Source organism: Schistosoma mansoni, chromosome W (genome assembly GCF_000237925.1).
Source record: "Schistosoma mansoni strain Puerto Rico chromosome W, complete genome".
NCBI lineage: Eukaryota > Metazoa > Platyhelminthes > Trematoda > Strigeidida > Schistosomatidae > Schistosoma > Schistosoma mansoni.
In genome coordinates, this window is record NC_031502.1 from 12,442,199 (window position 1) to 12,463,420 (window position 21,222).

General features: G+C 34.6%; 1 protein-coding gene across 1 annotated transcript; it reads left to right on the forward strand.

The window, feature by feature from the left end:
- Positions 1-453: 453 nt before the first annotated feature.
- Positions 454-19,396, forward strand: Smp_153770 (putative dna repair endonuclease xp-f / mei-9 / rad1; the record flags this gene model as incomplete). The annotated part of the gene is made up of 10 exons (XM_018788569.1): positions 454-1,065; positions 1,304-1,453; positions 2,654-2,954; positions 6,489-6,724; positions 10,752-11,357; positions 13,420-13,599; positions 14,620-14,803; positions 15,744-15,949; positions 16,660-16,823; positions 19,171-19,396. 10 exons carry the CDS (start codon positions 454-456, stop codon positions 19,394-19,396), a joined length of 2,865 nt encoding a protein of 954 aa, XP_018654098.1.
- Positions 19,397-21,222: the final 1,826 nt, after the last annotated feature.

Consider the following 21,222-nt stretch of genomic DNA (forward strand, 5'->3'; position numbering starts at 1 on the left):
ACTCTGACTTGTGTTGGTGGTTAGATTTGAAGAATAAATAAAGAATGGCCAGATTAGCGTAAAGAATCATTCTGTGATAAATAAATATTAGTCCAAGTAATAAATGAAGGTGCTGTCCAAGTAAATTTTTCTAGAAAAAGGTGTTAGGTGGTCGAAGACTATATGTCACTTTTTGACATGGATTCAATTTCCTTCCTGTGAATATCGAATATTTGTGGATTCGTTGCCTCTTATTCTCTGCTAAGATATACGTTTTGCGTTTCTCTCTTAGTTTGTTATTACTCGTAGGTTCACTATTCTTTTTATTCTTTTGGTTTTCTTGTCAATGTTTCTATCCCATGCTAATACAAGTACTAGCTATTTAGAACTGATGAGGGTTACGCTGGTTTTTATCATATATATATATATATATATATATATATATAACCTATTTTTATTTTATTTTAGTCAATAATGTATGAACTGCTCGAGTACGAAGCTTCTATTCTTGTCGATATTCACCACGAGAGCTCATTGTTGGTGCTTGCCGATGGTCTGGGAATGGATACAATTATTTATAACACACTAAGATTACATTCAGATCCTCACAACTTAGTGCTTGTTTCGAACTATCGTATTCCAGAAGCTCGTTTTCTAGCAGGTATACTGGAAAAGAATGGTATAATCCACTCTCCTGGGATAATTACTGCTGAGGTAAATAATAAGGAACGTGAGGCAATTTACAAGCGAGGTGGTGTGGTATTTGTCAGTTCTCGCATATTAGTTGTGGACTTACTGATGGAAAGAATGCCTGTCTCTTTGGTTTCCGGTGTCTTAATTCTTCGGGCACATGAGCTACACGAGGCATGTCAAGATAGTTTCGTTATTCAGCTTCTCAGAGAACGCAATCCCCAATTGTTTATCAAGGCTTTCAGTGATAACTCATTGTCTTTGACTTCTGGTTACAATCATGCAGAAAGGATTATGTTGCTGCTGGGTATTTCAAAGCTTGTTCTTTGGCCAAGATTTAATATGCAGGTTGTTTCCTGTCTAAATGAAAGCCAACCTGATGTGGAAGAAGTTCACGTATGATTTTTTATACTATAACTATTGTTATTACATTTCAGAATAAAAACGTATATCCACTAGCGATTATATTTGTAGAATGAATAAATATGTGCATCTCGATCTTATCTTTGTGGTTTGGTCGTTGATAAACTTACACTTTGGAGATTTTAAATTGAATTTATCTTGTATTCATACTTATTTTACCATAATTAGGAATTTGTTAGTTAATCATCTTACGCAATTCTTTTTTTATCAGGTAAAGTTGACTTCAGAAATGATTATTTGTCAGTCATGTATACTTGATCTTATGAAGGCGTCATTAAAAGAATTATGCGATCAAAATCCAACATTAAATACGGACGATCTTACCTTAGAAAAAGCTTTGTTACCGAATTTCGACAGTCTTGTAAGTTGTACATGATCATACCTTTAAAAGTCTGCAGTCAACATTTTGTGGGTATATGAAATAAATTACCATTTTTAAATCCAAAAGTAACTCTAGAGAACTAGTAGATACTTATCGATTATCTGACAAAAGAATTAAGTGGGCTGGTGAAATGAGAATCTTATGTAACATGTTAATTACGTTAGATCTAAATTGTAAACCACTGGTTATATTTAATTATGGATGTAAAAACGTCCAGATCAACCCTACTAGAAATTTTTTGGTTATAAGAAATATATCGAAAATGGTGTATTCCATGTATTTTTGAGATGAATCGCGTTTAAAACATAAGGTGGTTATGACATGATGATAATTCACTTATCCGTGAAATTTCTAGTGTTTATTTGAAATATCGAGTTATAGCGTTTAAACCCAACCAGTAATAATTGGTTTCACCTGAATTAAGTGTGTCGCGACTAAAATGCCGCAGATTGGTTTCATTTATGTTACAAATCCTATATTTGTTTTTAATAAATTATTGAAATGAATGGGAGAAATGTGTTCCCAAAGTGATAAGGAGCTGAGGATTTTCTGGTTGTTAGATTGACATGGGTGGAATATTATTTGCCAGTAGGTCGACCTCTAGGTAATGTGATATCGCCTTTTTGTGCGGTCATGAATCTACTGCATGCGTTGATTCGTAATGTTTTTTTGCGACACTCAGTCTAATAGTGCATTATTGCTTATTGTTATGTACAACTAAATTATTTTAATAACTAAGCTTGATCTAATAATAGTGTAGAAACACAAGTTCTCTTTATTAGATTAAGGCTACTTATCAACCTTGTAAAATTGACATGTTAACAGTCCAACTGACTTTTTCATAGTGATAATAAGATCCAAGCCAATTACCTTTATATCAGCTGAAGCCAAACAGTGGACAAATAAATGAGAAATATGAAAGTAAATCCAGAAGTTTGCGATTCGACCACAGTGTGTAAGATTACATGAGAGAGAGTTTTTGTGTCATGAGTCGAGTGATGCTGAGAAGCGAATGTTGATCAGTTAGTAAATGTGATTTCCGGTAAAATAAGTTTAAGAAGTCTTGTTGTTTCATTGTCACAGCTCCATTTTCAACATGTACTTCTATGCTCAAAAAAGTATTTTTTTAAACGAAATATCAACTACCCACATTTCTATCTTTTTATCGAATTAAATAAGATCTCGTTATACGTTGACCCTGTATGGAATCAGCTCAGTTCAGTTAGTCGACGTCTTGTCGGAGATATTGCCAGCTTGAGACGTTTACTACACTTATTGATTGAAGGAGATGCTGTCAACTTTTTAACCAATATCGAAGGTTTACGTCAAGCCGCTCTAGCAAGTTTGGGCGTGACCCAAAAGAGTGAAATAAATTCAAGAAGGGCTGCTTCAAGAGGTTGTCCTAGTTGGTTTTTGATGGATCAAGCTGATCGTCTTTTGGCGTCTGCAAGGTCTCGTGTGTATGCTGACTACAGCAAAAGTATGTTCCCACATTTTTTAAACTACTGTAAATACTTTTGTTGATAGCATTTTATGCCTTGTCAACTAGTCATTTTCATATTCATTCAGGAGTTTTCTGGGATTCAAACAATTTGTAATTATTTTATTTTGAAATTGCTTTTTCTCAGTTAGTTTGATAATGTGGTTACATAGTCGTGTGTCAAACATCTTTTCAAATAATCCTGGCCGATAGAGTTCGGGGAGTAATAGCAGTGAGCTGAGATATTCGTCAATAAATTTGCAGTTAAATTATCCGCGTTTAAAGTGTGGAGTTTTAATGGGAAATCCCAGGGTTTCATATATTATCTAAACTGATCTTTTTTAGTTGGTTTTTCAAATTTTTTTTCATGGCTCAACGACCTTTATTTATTCCATTGAAATACTATAATTTCATTTCTGTTAAGAAAGAATAACAAATTTGATAGAAAACAATGAATTCGTTGAGAATTTCGTTGTCGCTTATTCAGCAATGTATAAGGTAAGGTAAATAAAAGATACAAGTGATTAAATATTATGACGTGACTAACAGTGTATTTTACTAATAAACCAATGGAAGCCAACAGTATGTACGCTGACCGTTTGATTAAATGATAAAAACTCAGTACCCTGAAAGATATTCTGTCCGTTGGATCATATCTGCAACGAAAAATTCGTCATATAATTCGGTCAGTTTGTCATTGAATACTTCTTGCGGGTGTTGTTTGGTTTCCGAAGTTAAATTTATGTTTGTGGACGCGTGAAAACATTGTATCCTTAAGATGTACTACAATGAATTCTTCCATAGTGAGCCTAGATAGCCTTCCCTTCGTAAGTTATTGTTGTGAAATGGATCGTTTCCTGAAAATTCACCCACAATCGGCCAATAAATTGATTTCTATCAATAACAATTATTAAATTCTCAAACCGCTCGCGTACGGTTAAATCAGGTTCTGATTCTAAAAAAACTAGCAAAAAATTCTATTAATCCCGACTAATTTTCCCCTTCATCATCAGTTAAAGGTGAAAAAACCTTTTGTTTTTCTTTCATACTCTAAATGGTTTGGAACTTGATCAATAGCCATTCAACAGCTTAATACGAGCTTGATTGAAGTGTACTCCAAGAAGTATTTACGTTTGGTTCATTATTATGTTGATATTTCGATCCACGTAGCTAGTAACGGAGTCATAGCATCCGCGATAGGTATTTAAGACACAATGACAACTTATCTAGATGTGAAGTTGGTTTTTCAATAGTACATGAAACTAATGGAAGCTGTAACGGAGTGGTTACGTACAACAACATCAAGTCCTTCCTACTGCATCCTGAAACTCATCACCAGCGAGATGAATTCCTTGTAATATAACGGAGTTTTTCCTTGATCTTACTGCTAATACTGTTTTTGATTCTTGATCCAAGGATTATGGAGATTTGTTTTACACAAAAGACTTCGCTATTTCCATGCAAATCGGGTGTTATAATTTCTTTTATTACAACCCAGCTATTCCTATTGTTTATTATCCTTGGACACCAGTTCACTCGATAAGTCCCCAAATCAGAACACTGTTGAACAGGAAAGAAATTATATTCCGAATAACAAGGATAGATGGAAGTAAGGGGCACAATATGGAAAACGTCAGCATATTTATAGTTTTCTCATGAAAAGATTCTACAGTGTTCTCCAATTATCTGCTAGCGCTGATTGGATAAGAATTAGCCAATCAGCGTGTAGCAACACAATCGTGCATGGAACATGCTTTAATCCAGTCTATGTCCTGCTAACACCGGGTATCAATTAACAGGAAAGTACTCATATTTTATATTACCATACCAACTGCGTGGTCGCAATTCTAAAGACATTATTCCAAATGTTTGTGACCAGTGTTCACTATTTAAGACATGGTATTAATCCATACAATACAGAGCGAAGAACTATTGACGTCGTTACGTATGCAGGGATTGCTAATCTATAAAGTGAGTGCTCTAAATTACTATCTTGTATGGATGACTAATCTGATTGCCTAATTTTGTCCGTGAACTCCAATACTCTAAAGATGCGGATATTGACACACATCTATTGAGTAAGATTGAATAAGACTCCTAGATGACACTGCACAGTTACCGAAGTATGCCAACGACCTATAAACTTTAAAAATGACGAAGAAATCTTCCAGAACCCAGGAAAACTCAATTCAGTACATATAGTTTCGGCTTCAAATCATTCATCTAGCCAGCCCTCCCGAACCAACAACAAGAAACAGCCTCCATTAACATGTCAACATTGCAATCAATAATACAGCGAACTCGGACACAGAAATGATTACTTCGAATAACATCGCAGCACCGCCCCGCAATCCAAGCCTGACATTGATTCAAGAATGCTCTGGGAGGGTAAATTTACCGCTAGCAGCTAGTGGATATATTACTCACTATCAAATAGACATTATATCATCCATCATGATAGTGTCGACCGGACTGTGAGCTGAGCAACATTCTACGAAACGCATCGGGTTATGAAAGCGCGATGGGGTATTTGAACCTCAAGATAATACTAAATTGTGATGCTACATATCAATCGGAAACTACTTCTAGATTATGTTATATTGTTGACGTGAAGGTAAACTTACTTGGTCTCTATCGGATTATTTCTCTAAGGTTCCGCAAAGTATGTTCGGACACTGACGATAATCTAATCTTCTTATCCGTATGGGTCTCATTCATTTTGGTGCCGATTTGCACTGGTATTTATGTATTTTAAATAAATAAATCAAAGTGGTCACTCTTTTGCTACCACACCCAAACAGATTATGTGAGTTTAGTCTTTTGATTAGCTACAGAAAGTAATGGATAAGGTAATGACTGCTTCGAATGAAACACAGGTACCGTACCGGCTTCTAGCTGTAAAGTGGTTTGGGTTCTTGTTCACCAGCTTAAGTCATCTCTAAATACTTCAGGAAACTCTATAATTTGTTTTGGTCAGTCTACCATTAAAGTTTATCTTATTTAATAACTACAAATATATTACAAACTTACTAATCCAGTCCAGACCATGTAAGTGCACGTTCACTTCAGCAATATAACACGGTTTGAATGTGATTTCACCTTGAAATGTTGTATTAAAATAAAGTATTACCATTCGATTCGATTCAGAAAACCTATGGGATAAAAAAAGTTAATATCTTGTTGATATCTTTAAAACGCCGTTTTCTGTAACCCCCCATTTGTTTTCAAATTTCTAGTTTTCTTCTATCTTCATAAATAATTATCATCTAAGTATCTAAAACTGATAGTAGTTGTCGATATCGCAGTTAGTTGATTTCAAATTATTTTAACGACTGTGATATTTCAACTAAAAAGCTCTAGTTTTGCGATAACTTTTCAGTAATTCATCCGTTTTTATTTTGCATTCCATATAGGAGCTATGAATTCGTAGTTCACTCAAATTAAGTGAAATAATCACTTGTTTTTTTTCTCAATAAAAATTATCATGGAATTTATTATTTTGTAATTTTTTCTTCTCGATTTATACTTTTATAGAATTATTAAATGTTGAGATTAGTCCAAAATGGAAAGCACTTTCTGAACTACTAAAAGAAATCTATACCAACACAACTGATCAAACATCAAATAGCACCATATTAATTCTTGTCAGTCGCGAAAATACAGCAAGGTATCTGGAACGTTATTTACAACGTGGAATACAATCAATCAAGAAGTTTCTTGTTCAAACTTCAGATCTACCTGAATTACAGGCACATAAAATAATACAGAAGGTAATGTATACAGTATGTAACAAATTATGTATATATATGGAATGATTGACGTTTGCATCTCAGTTAAATGATTTTGTTGTTGAATAAAAATAAAGAGAAACCAGTGATAATTCGACGAAATAAGTTACTTAAGCTGTACATTCGTATTTAAAGTTGTCCGGTGAATATATGTTCGTAGAAAGATAAAAAAGATTTCATCATAAAGTGATTCAAGACCTCATGTATCAAGTGAGGTTGCATAATAACCAGTGGTTTAGAGAAAGATAGGAGAATGAGCATAATTTACAGGTCAGAGTTATGAACGATAATTCTCCATTTCACAAGTATGAAGAAGAATGAAAAACAAAAATCATAATAACAATTGAATAATAATCATTAAAAAATTTTTAAAGGACGATTACAACTGATCACAGTTTAAAATTACAAAACAATAATAAAAACAAAACAAGACCAAAACATACTTCAGAAGAGAATTATGGCCAAGGAAGTGTAAGAGGTTGGACGCATCGTTTTACATTCAGAGTTCGAGCTTGAATTGGTGCATCCCCGAAACCTCGTGAGTCCACATGTTTTTGATTCGGTCTCCCTTTGAATGAACAGCTCAAGTAAATGATTTCATCGAAAAGAAAATTTTCTCTGAATTCTCATTTTCATTTAGTGACACAGTTTTGATTAGCTTTCAGTGTTGTTGATTTCTCTGAGCTAGATAGTTCAATTGTGCAGCTTCCATTGTCGTTCTGGACAACATCATCAATACTTGTTTCATGTATATGTATATGTTATTCCTCCTACTTAGTTTGCTAGATGGTTGGAAATGAGCGAGAGAAAGCCAAGTATTTCGATTGTTCATTTATCGCCACCTACCACTATGATTGCTGATATGCCTTACGAATAATTAATATATAGTTTCAAGTAGGGTGTATTACGGAGTAAGATTCAGTTAACAGTAAACAATAAATTCTGTTTACGAATAAGTTAGTTTGGAGTTCCGTGACACCGATTGATTCGGATCATATATAATGAAAGAATATTGGTGTTCAAACCACCTTCGAAACATACAAACATCGCTAAAATAGATGCACATTTGGAAGTTCAATCGATCGCTAGCCACTATCAAAAATATCATGATGGTTTAAAGATATTAGGTGAATATCAACTAGAAAATCACTGAAAACTAAGGAATACTGGATGGCTATTATGAACTAGTTTAGGGCTCCTCAGTTGCGCTCATTGACGCCTCCGGATGGAGTTTAATCTTGGGACCTGAAGCCAAGCAGCGAACACTTTATGTGGAAATCATCTTACCCACATCTTGATTTCAGCTATTTTTCAATGTTACGCGACCATCTTATTGTCGCACTTTAAACTTTGTAAGTTTATAGGCTACAGTTTCTTACTGTGGTTTTAAAAATCTGTCTCAAGGCTGTTCACTAGTAAGTACATGATTGTTATTTGATAGATGTTTGGTGATGAGTCGTCTAATTGGAAAGTAGTTTTCATCACGGACTAATTAGTATCTAAGTTTTTTCACATATGAGGATGTGCGTATGCGTTTCTGAAGAATTCCAAATGAAAACGATACACTCGTACAACAGTCCTTAGTTTTCAACAGTTCATAAGTATTAAAAACTATCTTCAAATTAAACTAATCTCAACAAACCAACTGTAATAATAAACAGATAGATTGTGGCTAGTAGTGGAATTCAGGACGCGCGTTTCGTCCTACTTAAGACTCGTCAGCCAGATGTACCTGGATCCCAAAGTTGATGTTCACTCCTGAACTTAAATGTAGTGTCGTTCTCTTCAAACGCCATCGCGTTATCCACTTAAGATGAAATACACGTCTCGGATTCCACTGCTAACCAATATCCATCTCCGCTGATAATTCTTGTAACTTAAAGTAATATTGAGGCAATCCGCATAGGATACACATATCCCCAAAAGTGACCACTGATCAATTGCAGTCCTAAACATCAATAGGAAGATTCAAACAACCAATACAAATGAATCATCCGTGATAATGTTTCTGTGAGATTTAATGTTTACCAAATGTTAATTTTCAGTATAGAATTGTGGAGATTGTTGAGTTCCATTGAAATCATGAACCGATCAATTCTAGACCACCATTGATCGGTTCGTGATTTCAGCGAAATATATATTTGGTATATAATTACCGTTCAAACATTAAAATTAAAACACGAAGTTCAACGAAGGGATCTCTTTTCAACGAATTTATTATCAAGATGTACAATCGTATATATATGAAAATGTTTTATTAAAGTACTAATTCCGTGAGGAAATGTGAACACTAATAACCAAGATTATAATAAGATGAATAAAATGAATAAAATGTTTTGGTTATAATAATTAAAGGTCGTAGAAGTGTAAAAATAAATACGGATATGTAGTACGGAATGTATTAACGAAGAACTCGTGTTCCTTAAGAAAACCTTGATGAAAAACGGCTACCCAGACCGGTTCATAGAGAAGAATATGAATAGAAGTAGCGTCGACAGGAAACCTAGTTATTCCGTCCCGAAGAAAAACCTTTATATAAGTCTGGAATTTAAAGGTGATCGGACATCAGACGTAATTAAAAATCGTTTAACAACAACGATCAAAAGGACATTTAATGCTGCTAAACTGCAAATAACCTTCACGAGTAAGAACTTATTTTGTGTATCCATAAAAGATAAGCTTCCGCGTTTGGTCGCCTCTATGTGCATCTACCAGTTCACCTGCTCTTGTGGAGCAAGATACATCTGCCGTAGCCAGCGCTCGCTTTCAACTCGGATACGAGAACATATCCCAGTTTGGTTCTACAAGGGTGAAAAGAAAGCAATTAAGAGCTCTATACATGAACACCTAATCGACTGTAATCATTCCACAGATCCACAGTCTGATTTTAAGGTTGTTTATATGATTCATTCAAATCTACCCAGATTTCTTCGTATCAAACTCTTAAAAATAGCCGAAGCTCTTACCATCCATGAGCTCAAACCAGAACTATGCGTACAAAAGAAGTACGTCTTATCATTATCGTTACCATGGCCTTAATATTATTATTATTATCATTCTTTTATTATTATTATTATTATTATTTTTATTACTCTGTCTCCCCTTTACTTATTCTCATTGTTTTATTCATGAATACTCATCATATCATATTATTTATTTTTACACCTCTATGACCTTTAATGACCTTTAATTATTATAACCAAAACATTTTATTCATTTTATTCATCTTATTATAATCTTGGTTATTAGTGTTCACATTTTCTCACAGAATTAGTACTTTAATAAAACATTTTCATATATATACGATTGTACATCTTGATAATAAATTCGTTGAAAAGAGATCCCTTCGTTGAAGTTCGTGTTTTAATTTTAATGTTTGAACGGTAATTATATACCAAATATATATTTCGCTGAAATCACGAACCGATCAATGGTGGTCTAGAATTGATCGGTACATCCAGCTGACGAGTTCCAAATAGGACGAAACGCGCGTCCTGGATTCCACTGCTAGCCACTATCCATCTCTGCTTACCATTCTTGTGAATTAAGGCTATATCGAGGCAATACGCACGGTATGCACATATGCCAATTAGAGACTGACCAGTTGCAGTCCTAAACACATCGATGGGAAGATTCAAACAAACAACACTAAATGAATTTAAACTTCACCCCATCGCACAAGCAAGTGGCTATCAGGACTCAGTGGCCGAGTGGATAACGCGATGGCGTTTGAAGCGAGGGTACTGGGTTCGAGTCCCAGAGTGAACATCAACTCTGAGATGCAGGTACATCCAGCTGACGAGTCCCAAATAGGACGAAACGCGCGTCCTGGATTCCACTGCTAGCCACTATCCATCTCTGCTTACCATATATTTATTTGGTTAATATATACAAGTGTTAGTATTTTGTTTTTTGGTAGTTTTATTTCCCTCCAAATTATCATTCTAATTTTCTTGTCCACTGGATTTCTCTTTTGGTTTTTTTTTTAAAAAAATAACCTTAAAAATAGTCTCTCGAATTAATGAATACAAAATGTTCTGGAGAATCATCCGTAACTAATCTTACACAAATTTGCAAAAAATATCAATTTGATGAATTATTTGAAGATAATGACAGTTCATCTTCATCAGAGGAAAATTGTACAATGGAAAATACTGAAAAAATCACTAACAATGATAATCGTTTGCCTTTAGGATGTCATGAAGTTAGCATTCATCCTAGTTTATTAATTTCATCCAATATAAAGATGTCTAATTCACTTAGAATTATTATACGTGTAGCACCAACATTTTCAGGTGATGAAAATAGTCAGTTTTATGGGTCAACAAAAGATCACCCAGATGTATCGAATTTATTTATACAACAATATGGTTATCGATTATCATATGTTTTAGATGTTCTTCAACCTAATTATGTGATATTATATGAGCCCAATGTATCATGGGTCAGAGAATTAGAAGTGTACAATGCACGTCTTCTAATTCAACGTTTCTCGAAAAATGAATCTTCAAGTAACATCGGAGAGCGTAATAATTCTTTACCTTCATTAAAAATATATTTTGTACTGTATGAAAATTCCGTTGAAGAACAACGATATTTAACAAGTTTACGTAAAGTACGTTGATTTTCAGCTTATTTATTTTTCTCTGAAGTTTATCATTTTTATAACTTAGCCGTGCAAAATATCAGTAATTACCCTTCATAGTGAAGTGAATTTTTAAAATATACAGCGTGGCTTCATTTTAGGTAAAAACATGTAATACCAAACAATTCTTCTTTACAGACTCGACTGTGTAGCATAACTAGGTGTGAAGCTGCAGAGATTAACACGTAAATTTAAGATTTCCTACTTTGTTCCTTTTGTATAACAAATGAATGGGTGACCTGAGAAATAACGTTGAACAGGAATGTAGTCGAAACCCTCGAACTAAGAGAACTTTGATTTACTGTTCACGGTAACTGTTGGGTCGGCTTACAATAAACTCTATCAGAGCCTCCAGAGAGGCTCATAAAGAGCCCAACCAATCAGCGATTAGTTAGAAGCTATGCTACTAAAATAACAAGGTCCTGATTGGCTGTTAAACATACTGCTACTATGGAATCTCAAGGTCTTTTAATTACTATAAAACCCCTGTTTTTTCTGTACATAATGAACCTTGTAGTAAAGTGCTTCTCTGATACTCGTGTCTTCTCTCTGGTCTTTCAAGTCGCTGAGTAGTGCTAGCCTGGGGTTATCCGAATAGCTAGGATCCGAATAAAGCGTTCAACCTACGAGCCATAACAGTAACTAGTGGGGATGTCTTCATTATAAATTTTGTAATATCTCGACAAAAATAACCAACATAGTCACAAATGGTTGTGTAAATATTATAGATAAGAAATATTATGGTAAAGTAGATCAGTGTAAAAAAGAATAATATCACTAGTAAATTAACTAGTTTTTTTAACACATCCGAAACAATTTACCTTAGTGTATTTCATAGTATATATCCCTCTAACCAAAAAGTGAGGATTGAAATGTCTGAAGGTTCCTTGGTAAATCATCAGTGGTGTCACTTCTATTATCTGTTAACCTGACTAACTGCATTTCTCACCCACTGTCATACATATATTTATGTTGAGTGATAATTAAAGCTTTTTATCCGTACTTTTTCTCACGGTCTGTTATGGCAGACACACATTTCGAACACTGCTGTTATGTCAACATTTAGGTTTCCGACGCATCTTAATGTTGGAACTATAGCGTTCAAGGTAGTCTTTCTATGTATTTGTTTATTTATTTAAGCACATAAAAATTGGTACAAAGGGGCACCATATATATATGCTCCACACAAAAAAAAGTCATTTCATTTAATTGTGTGAGGACTGTGATACTGCCCGGGTGCCCAGACCGAAGCAGGTGGTTTTCTTAGGGAGCCACAACCCGAACCTTTGACCTAAACGTCCAATCCACAAGGCAGTAGAGCATCGTAAGAAGATGCAGTCCCATGGTAACCGCTGACCAACAATTGGTTCATAAGTTTTTTGTTCCCTCAGTATCCTGGAGCCCCTGTGCACCATTGGTTTGGAATCAGGGTTTTCCAACTCCCCTAGGTGGATTCACTGTGTCCACCGGCTCGGTCAAAGGGCCGGACATTCGCTTTTTTTCCTCTCAATTCCGTAAACAACAACCCCGCCACGAGAAGGCAGTGAGTAGGACTTCCATGACAGGCTGTATACGCGTGACCGTGTGAGAGCATTTCGAGAGGGAGAGCAGACTCTCCCCACTCTCGGCCATACCAGGACATTTGGGGGCGGTCGTCTTTCCAATTTTTCCTATTCTAACCTTTCCACCAGGTTGTCTATTTAATGCTGTTCCGTCGCATTTTAAATAGGCAGCAACCAGAAATATCATATAATTTCAACTAAACCAACTTATTTTCGAATTTCGAGTAATATTCTTTAGAGTGTCTTTTACCACAATGTGTTCAGCTTGGTTTGTTTTCTTGGAAAACGATGTTAGTCGGATTTTTGTAACTCGACGGTCAATTTATTATGATCAACTGTCTTTCGCATTCTATTCCGTACTCATTAATTGCTTATTTCAGACCTCTTTTTTATGTGCATCGAAATCGTTACCTGAATTATTGAACAACAGGAAAATAAACCGTATGTATAATGTGTTTTCTCTTCCAAAGGAAAAAGAAGCATTTGAATCTCTTATTCAGCTAAGCAGTACTATTGTTATACCAAAAGATACAACAATACCATATGGAAAATTGAACCCAGATGATAATCAAGCCGTGTCTCGTGTAATCGTAGATATGCGTGAATTTCGTAGTGAGCTACCAGCACTCTTACACAGAAAAGGATTAAAAGTAAGAAATCTACCTTATACACTTTATTTTCACGTGTAGTTCTTTCAATAATATTGGATAGCTCTTTTACTTAAACAGGATGTAAAGTGGTAAAGAATACTTACAGCTCATCATTTGAGTGATTAACTCGTATTGCTTACTAAGTTTTTGTCTGTGATAGTAAATGTTCTAGTGTTATAAAAGTCACCATCACTAGCTCAGGTTTTTAATAGCTCACATTAGTAAATCGTCATCACTGAATATTGGAGTATTCAGATATCAAAGGTGTAAGCTTACAGCTAAATATTTACGAATTCAGAGTTGTTAACTTCTGATTGACGTAGAAGTTTAGATATGTAACTCAGTATGAAATATTCACTGAAAGTTTTAGAATGCGATTGGCGAAGAAACTGGCTATTCATTAATAAAATCAGGAATGAAAGTTTTATGTTACTCAATTTCCAATAGTTAATAGTTTCACTCCGTTATATACGATCAGTTTCACATAATTCGTCGGTCACCGTGAAAGATCATAAAAGATAAAACGATAACGATATACACATAACCTCTAAGTACCAATTTTCTAAGATATAGAATTCTTTGTATGGATTTTTTCGTCTGAGCTTATTATCTATGAAAAGTAAGAAGGCATCAAAAATATTTAAATTTCGTGGACTCAGGAAATTATTTTGTAGACAAACTTTGTGGTGTGTTTTATAATAAATAGGAATTGAGCTTTCGTTAAACATGTAACCAGTCGTTAAAAACAATTTTGAAAGTGTCTTATGATTTTCTCATAATCTTTGTAGTTAGCAATTTTTATTATTTTACAAAATTTGATTCCAAATGCAGTCGAATTGTTTATTTTATTTCCAAGAAATGTTTTCTATGAGATGATTGTTCATCATTAAGCTAGAACTATCATGAAGTATCAGTTTGGACACTAATATTCATCGATTTAACTGTAATTTCTGTTCATACATAATTTGTTCTTTGTGAATGAAATAAATTAATTAATCCTAATTGTTTGCTTATATATAGGTAGAACCTATGACTTTAAGTATTGCAGATTATATTCTTGCTCCGCATTTATGTGTTGAAAGAAAATCTGTTAGTGATCTCATTGGTTCTCTTAACTCTGGACGACTATATCATCAAGCTACTGCAATGTCACGTCATTATGCAAGTCCAGTTCTTCTTATTGAATTTTCTATACCTAATAAAGGTAATCATTATTTGTTTATAGCTATTTTAATAATAATAAAGAGGAATAACTGAGTACGTGTTTACCGGCTCGATCATGTATTACGCTTATTATATGAGAACCTGTTGTATCACCTGGTTACACAGACTAAAGTTTATTCGGGGGAGTCCAACTCCACTATGCTAAAGTCAATATTTTCAGTTGATAGTATCAACTGGATTTGTTTGTTAGGGCTAAGTACTGAATTGGTTAGTCAAAATTCAATCACAGGGCCAACACTTTGGGTTCTTTATTTCATCATCCCCATACAATAATCCTATATAATTAGTGAGTAGTCGTTTTATCTTTTGACTTACGAATGTCAAATTATTAGTGGGCTTCTGAAAACATGGACAGAATCAGTGTTTTATAGTTACATATCATTCTGAGCAATTGAGAGCTGTCTATTTGATACCCTGGATCTTTCCAATGTTTGGCGATTTCATTGGTAACAATCTTTTTTCCATCTCTAAACATGCTCCTTAAACTCAGCATTTTGACTCGTAGTTATTCCTGTATATGTTTTTGAATATATGTAAATTGTATGGCATCTGGTAAGAACTACCCAACTTCTTCAACTTCTGTACATGAATCGTGTTTGCAATCTGTAACCTGGATATAAACTGATTGTATAATATAACAAACCGCAATGCGTCTTACATGCTACTATGTATTATGATAATCACAAATTGTGTTATCTAAGAAATTCAGATCCACCACTTTGAAATGACGAACTGGTTTGTGTCGTTAACCGTCATAAAAATATGCGACTTACAACCCGTTCACTGTAAGTACTTGGTTGAACCTATATTATTCTTATATTTTTATCAACACCCAACCACTTTTTACATTCTTTTCCGTTCTAACATAGTTTCTAGTTTAAATCATGGGAGCAAAAGAGGATTTCATGGAAGTGAAGCAGTTGGTTTTACCTTGTACACTGGGCGACATGCAATTAACCCTAGTTCAGAGTTTAATTCCCATCATCTTTTAGCTAAACTTGTTTTGCTCACTATTCACTTCCCTAATTTACGAATATTTTGGAGCATGACTCCCTATTGTACTGCAGAATTGTTTGCAGAGATCAAACTTGGTCGGCCAGAACCAAGTGCTGAAAAACTTCCTCAGGTATGAGATTTTTTCCAGAGTTACTGATGCTTATGATATACTTCTGAAATTTAGACTCGTAACGCTAAACATTGTTTTTTGTAGCAATTATTAGTGTCTAGTATGTTTTTATCGCATCTATGTTTGTTACCTCATTGATCTGTCTGCCGACTAATATGCGGGAGACAACTTGTCTAAATCTATACTAAGGCTTTGACACGATAGGCTGACTGGTTCAATCTTGAGGCTAGAATCGCATGAGTTCAAAGTGAGACTAACAGCCTTGGGTAGAGATAAAACTATTCTATCATCTGATTGGTTGACAAGTGCACGCGAGAGAGAATACGAGTCAACTCTCGATTTATTCCCAAATCCGATCTGGTTCCCAATTTCCAGATTTGTGTAAAAAGATACATGAATAAATAGATGACTAACATGACCACAACGCACAAACAGGAAAATACGATTACATCCAAAACTGGGGATTAGGGTAGAAAATAAAGTAAAAAAGATTACGTTTAAGTTACGGTAGCTTTGGAACAGAAAAGGCTTTGGCAGTGGATCATACATCAAACGAAAGCTTATGGTCTGTGGACTAAACTAGGGACAAAACTGAACGTTAATGTTTTACAAGCTTTGAATTAAGTAAAATAACGTCCTCAAAAATAGCTTCTGTTTTTTGTCATGGCTTCTTATTTCTCTGTTCACATCACATTCCTTTATCATTTCAGGATGGTGATCATTTAGAGGATCATAATGTTGAGGCTGTTGACATGCTATTAAAATTACCAGGCATATCATGGAAAAATTATCGGCGCATAATGAGTCATGTTTCTTCGTTATACGATTTGGTTAACTGCAGTATAGAAAGGTTAACAGAAATTTTGGATAACAGGTATGCTTGTTTTCTGTTTTTGACTTTCCACTTTTTCAAAATATTTTTAACACACGAAGATCCACTCATTGCTTGAATTTTGTTGTCCCGTGTGGCCCTCCGAGTAGTGCCATGTGTTAAGTCACCAATCAAAATTCTAATCCCAATCTAGTCTAGTGTCTACTATTACCTCGATATCCTAGTGCCCCTTAACTGACCAATTACATGCCCGACTAGCGCTATTGACCTTGGGCCCACAGTCCCCACTGCTCTATTATTTGCGAGCCCCTCTCCACACCCCGCCTTGAATCTAGAAATAGTAGCAAGCCTCCACTATATCTGTATTTTAAACAGACATGATCTAGATACAAACATACCACACCTCATCACACCATAAAATAAAGAATAACAACTGTACATAAGTCAAAAGTGGCTATGAATAGGGGAGACTGTACGTAGTAAATTGGCAACAAATTAGAAATATGAAATCGTAAAAGAGTAATTAATACGCTAACTGAAAGCTTATAGTAAGTAAAATAGGTATACATAGCAATCCAGTTGCTTAGTAACCATATAACGAAACTATAAATAAAAATTTGTAAAACCAGTCCCAATTTCTGCAATATTTGTTCCGTTATAATAAATTTCAAATCAATTTTATCAAAAGTGGTGTATCATCGTCATCAAAATACATCTCAACTAGTATATAACATTATGAGGATTTAAATTTAACGAAGACATAAAAATGTGGTGGAAATAATCAGAAAAAGATAACGTTATACAAGGTACATTCAGCAGAATTAATGTGTTTTCAGAGTTCTGATGTCCGTACAAAACAAGTTAGGGCTAGTGTAAACAGTGGTTTGTATGACCTTAAATAGTATCCGACATCTCTTTAAGTCATCATAGTTTCACAATATCTAGTATCTTATGTAGGAAATTAGAATGTAGTAACAAATAATATCCTAACAAACTATTCTCCACTATGTATCGTATCAATTGATATATGTATACTATGGTTATCTTTAAAGATGAGCGTGATAATAACTTCACTGAGCTGTAATGGAATGATTCTTAAAAATACACTGGCAATATATCCTCTGTCTTAAGAATTCCAGTACTATAAGCTACTTCAGAATCTGTATATCACTGAGTAAATAGCCGATTTCCGACCATACAATGCAGAATAATACGGTTAAATTAGTTGTTACAATATTTCATATGGATAATTACCTCATGATTCGTAAAGGTTTTCTTCTTCTATCAGATCAGCTTCATAGCTTTCGATAACTCTACTCTATGATAATCGCCCATCACTTGTATGTACATTCTCTAAATATATTTTACCTCATTCTTCTTTATATTCAGTACGGACTTATGAAGATCAGTAACTATCGTGAAGTTACAAGACCACCAAGTAAGAATTTTAGTAGCCAGGAATTCAATCACAACGAATAAGAACTGTGTCTGAAATTTTCAATCTTGTGATTGTAACTAATGATAAACTACATTTCTCAGCAAAACGATAGCTTTAATGTTCAAGCATAACAAATTTCCAGCATTAACCACTTAAGATGTCAAATTTTTAACTGCGAAGATGCTAGATGAATCTGATGTATATTAAGAGGTGTTCGCAAATTTAAGACTGAGTTTGTCATCTGCGTATTTAAGACCGGCAGATATATGGAATATTTCGTATCCAGGCTCTGCTCTAAGCAGTTGATGTTGGATGTCAAAAAACTCTTTTTTATTGTCCAACAAATTTGTTTCTTTTACAAATTAGACTTTAGTCCTACTCTAAATGGATTACCCCTTGTATGACTGGATTTTACCGTAGATGTTGATATCTTCAAAATCAAACGAGTGATATCCTGTAATACATTCCAAGATTTTCTGTTAGACTAACTAAATATTGTTTTATTCTGATAGGAAACACTTAGGGTGGAAATCAACATTCCAGATACTTTGGTCAGTGAGGTAGGAATATTTCTCCTCTGGCTTTAATTCATTCTCATTTCGGTATATGGTTCTGTGAGTAGCAGCAGTCATATTTATTGTTGATTTGTATACTGTCAGTGGAAATACGTAATAATTATCATATCAGAATTCAATCGGTCATATCATGCTAAATAACCTTTGATTTTCACTTGTGGCAGAAATAGTTTACGTAGAATTATTACATTGTGATTGATTTCATCAGTGCAACTTTATAGAGATGATTATAATTGTTGATTCGATTAATTATGATTTTGAATCCTCACGATGTTTTGTTTTAATGATGTCTACTCAATTTATTTTGAGCTGTCAATCGACATTAGTTTCAGAGCATTGTCCGTTTTAGTGATAGTTTATTTATGCTACTGTCCAGTTCCAACTTGATCTATTTGTTTAAATTGTTAATTCCCAGTGAATCTGCTGTTAAACTGCACAATTTCCTCCACTCCAAATGTAATGGTTTAGTTTCAAATGCTTCGACAGTTTCAGATATTGCTGATGAATCATTCAAGTGTCCAAACAAACGTAAAGCCAGACTAAATTTATCAGCCAGTGTAAGAACACGTCGTGGCAAAAGTTGTGGACCTACCAAAAGGTAGCTCGATTTAATCAATGATAATAAATATTTGTAACAAAGTTGTACATAAAATAAAATTTAAGTTCCTATTCTAACCATGTTTTTTATGTTCATATGGCAACTTATTATCATATTGCACTATGAATTAAAAATATTTATTCTCGTGCATGTTGACTTGTTCACCGGAACAATAGAAAAACCCCTTTCATCTTTCATATACACGGTGTGAAGAATAAGGTAATGGTAAATTTATCTCCAATCCAGAAGGTACATGTATTTTTACGGGAATCTCTTTCACTTACCCCATTACAATTGTGGATATTTTGGCGAATATGTTCGTCATAATATCACAAGTAATGATTATATCCGAGCTCGATATAACAGAACATAACGACGTAGAGCTTTTTAGAACAATACATAACTTGTATATACCCAACAGGTATTTGGTCTAGAACTTTTTATCATGTTGTGCAGAAGTGGGGAAGCTAACACTTAAACTAGCAAGGACGTGGAAATGGCGAGGGTAATGGAGTACCAAAACTGAGGTATATGTTTAGTTTTGTGTCTTTGACCTGTTTGAGTCGTTAGCATCAAGGTGTTGAGGCATTTTCAAGATTTTTCCACCTCCATAATCATACACAGCTGGTATGTGCCAAATTACTAAGTGCAGCCAAAACGTTGTGGACTCTTTCGTGAAAATAAATTACGCAGATCTCTAGGTTTCTGAAAGACTACAAATTCATACCACAACCACACTTGGATAACACTACGCTAATGCCTTTTGAAGTACGTAACCAACCAGCATTATTGAGTAAAACAGAGTTTGGAGTTTTATAGATTCATTCCAATTCTGGAACAGTTATCATACTGATTCACAAGCTTCACTTGACATCAGCAGTATATCACGGCCATTATATAATGTTGATTCCTACTCTCTGACTGAATAATACTGTGTTCATTCTAAGACCTGGTTGAATAAATGGATGCACATTATTGTAGTATTGCAAACTGGATTAAAACAGTCGTCTGGTGTTTCCCTAACCGATGTCATCCTGAATTGGGGTACATTTCCACTTCTCACAACAAAACGGTGCTTTCACACATACCATAGTTATTTCTTTGGAACATTCCGCAAGTTCAGTTGAGACGTTTGAAGTTTGCGTTACGATTACACAGTATTTTTTATAAAGTGCTTATATATCGTTAAATCTTAGTTTATAACTCGCTAATAACATTTAAATCAATATGCGTTATAATGTGGAGTCACTTGTGGGTTCTTTATTAAAGCATGATGATCTTAAGCAAGAACTGAAGACACTGTCATCCCTAAACTGCTATTGTCAAAGGATTTAGTTCCTCCAGAACTTGAAGACAGGATCAAAGTAGAATCTGTTGTCGATTTTATCGCTAGTGAAGCTACTAAACGAATAATCTCTCGAAATAATGTGATCATCTATAACATACCTGACAAAGTTGCCATTAAATCTTTTAGGAATTCGATATTAAAGGCACCAGTAATACTCGTGCCCCATCTTGTTTAGATTCGATTCCCATTTATTAGCTGAACAGTTGAAAGAATCCGAACGGCTGATCTGCGCGCTCACGAAGTTCAAAAACACTCGTATAGTCTCAGATAAAACCACCAACCGAAGACTTACGCAAAAGCGTGCCTTAAACGAAAATAATATTGTTGAGATCACAATAAACCACGTTGCCCTAGCAACTGGACCCACTGATGCAGCTAACTTGTCTCATGTTAGCCAGTACACCGATTTACCAATGCAGAGTTAGTCTGTCTCTCGTACCTGTAGTGACCCCACATAACGAATGCGATGTTTTCCAGTGTAA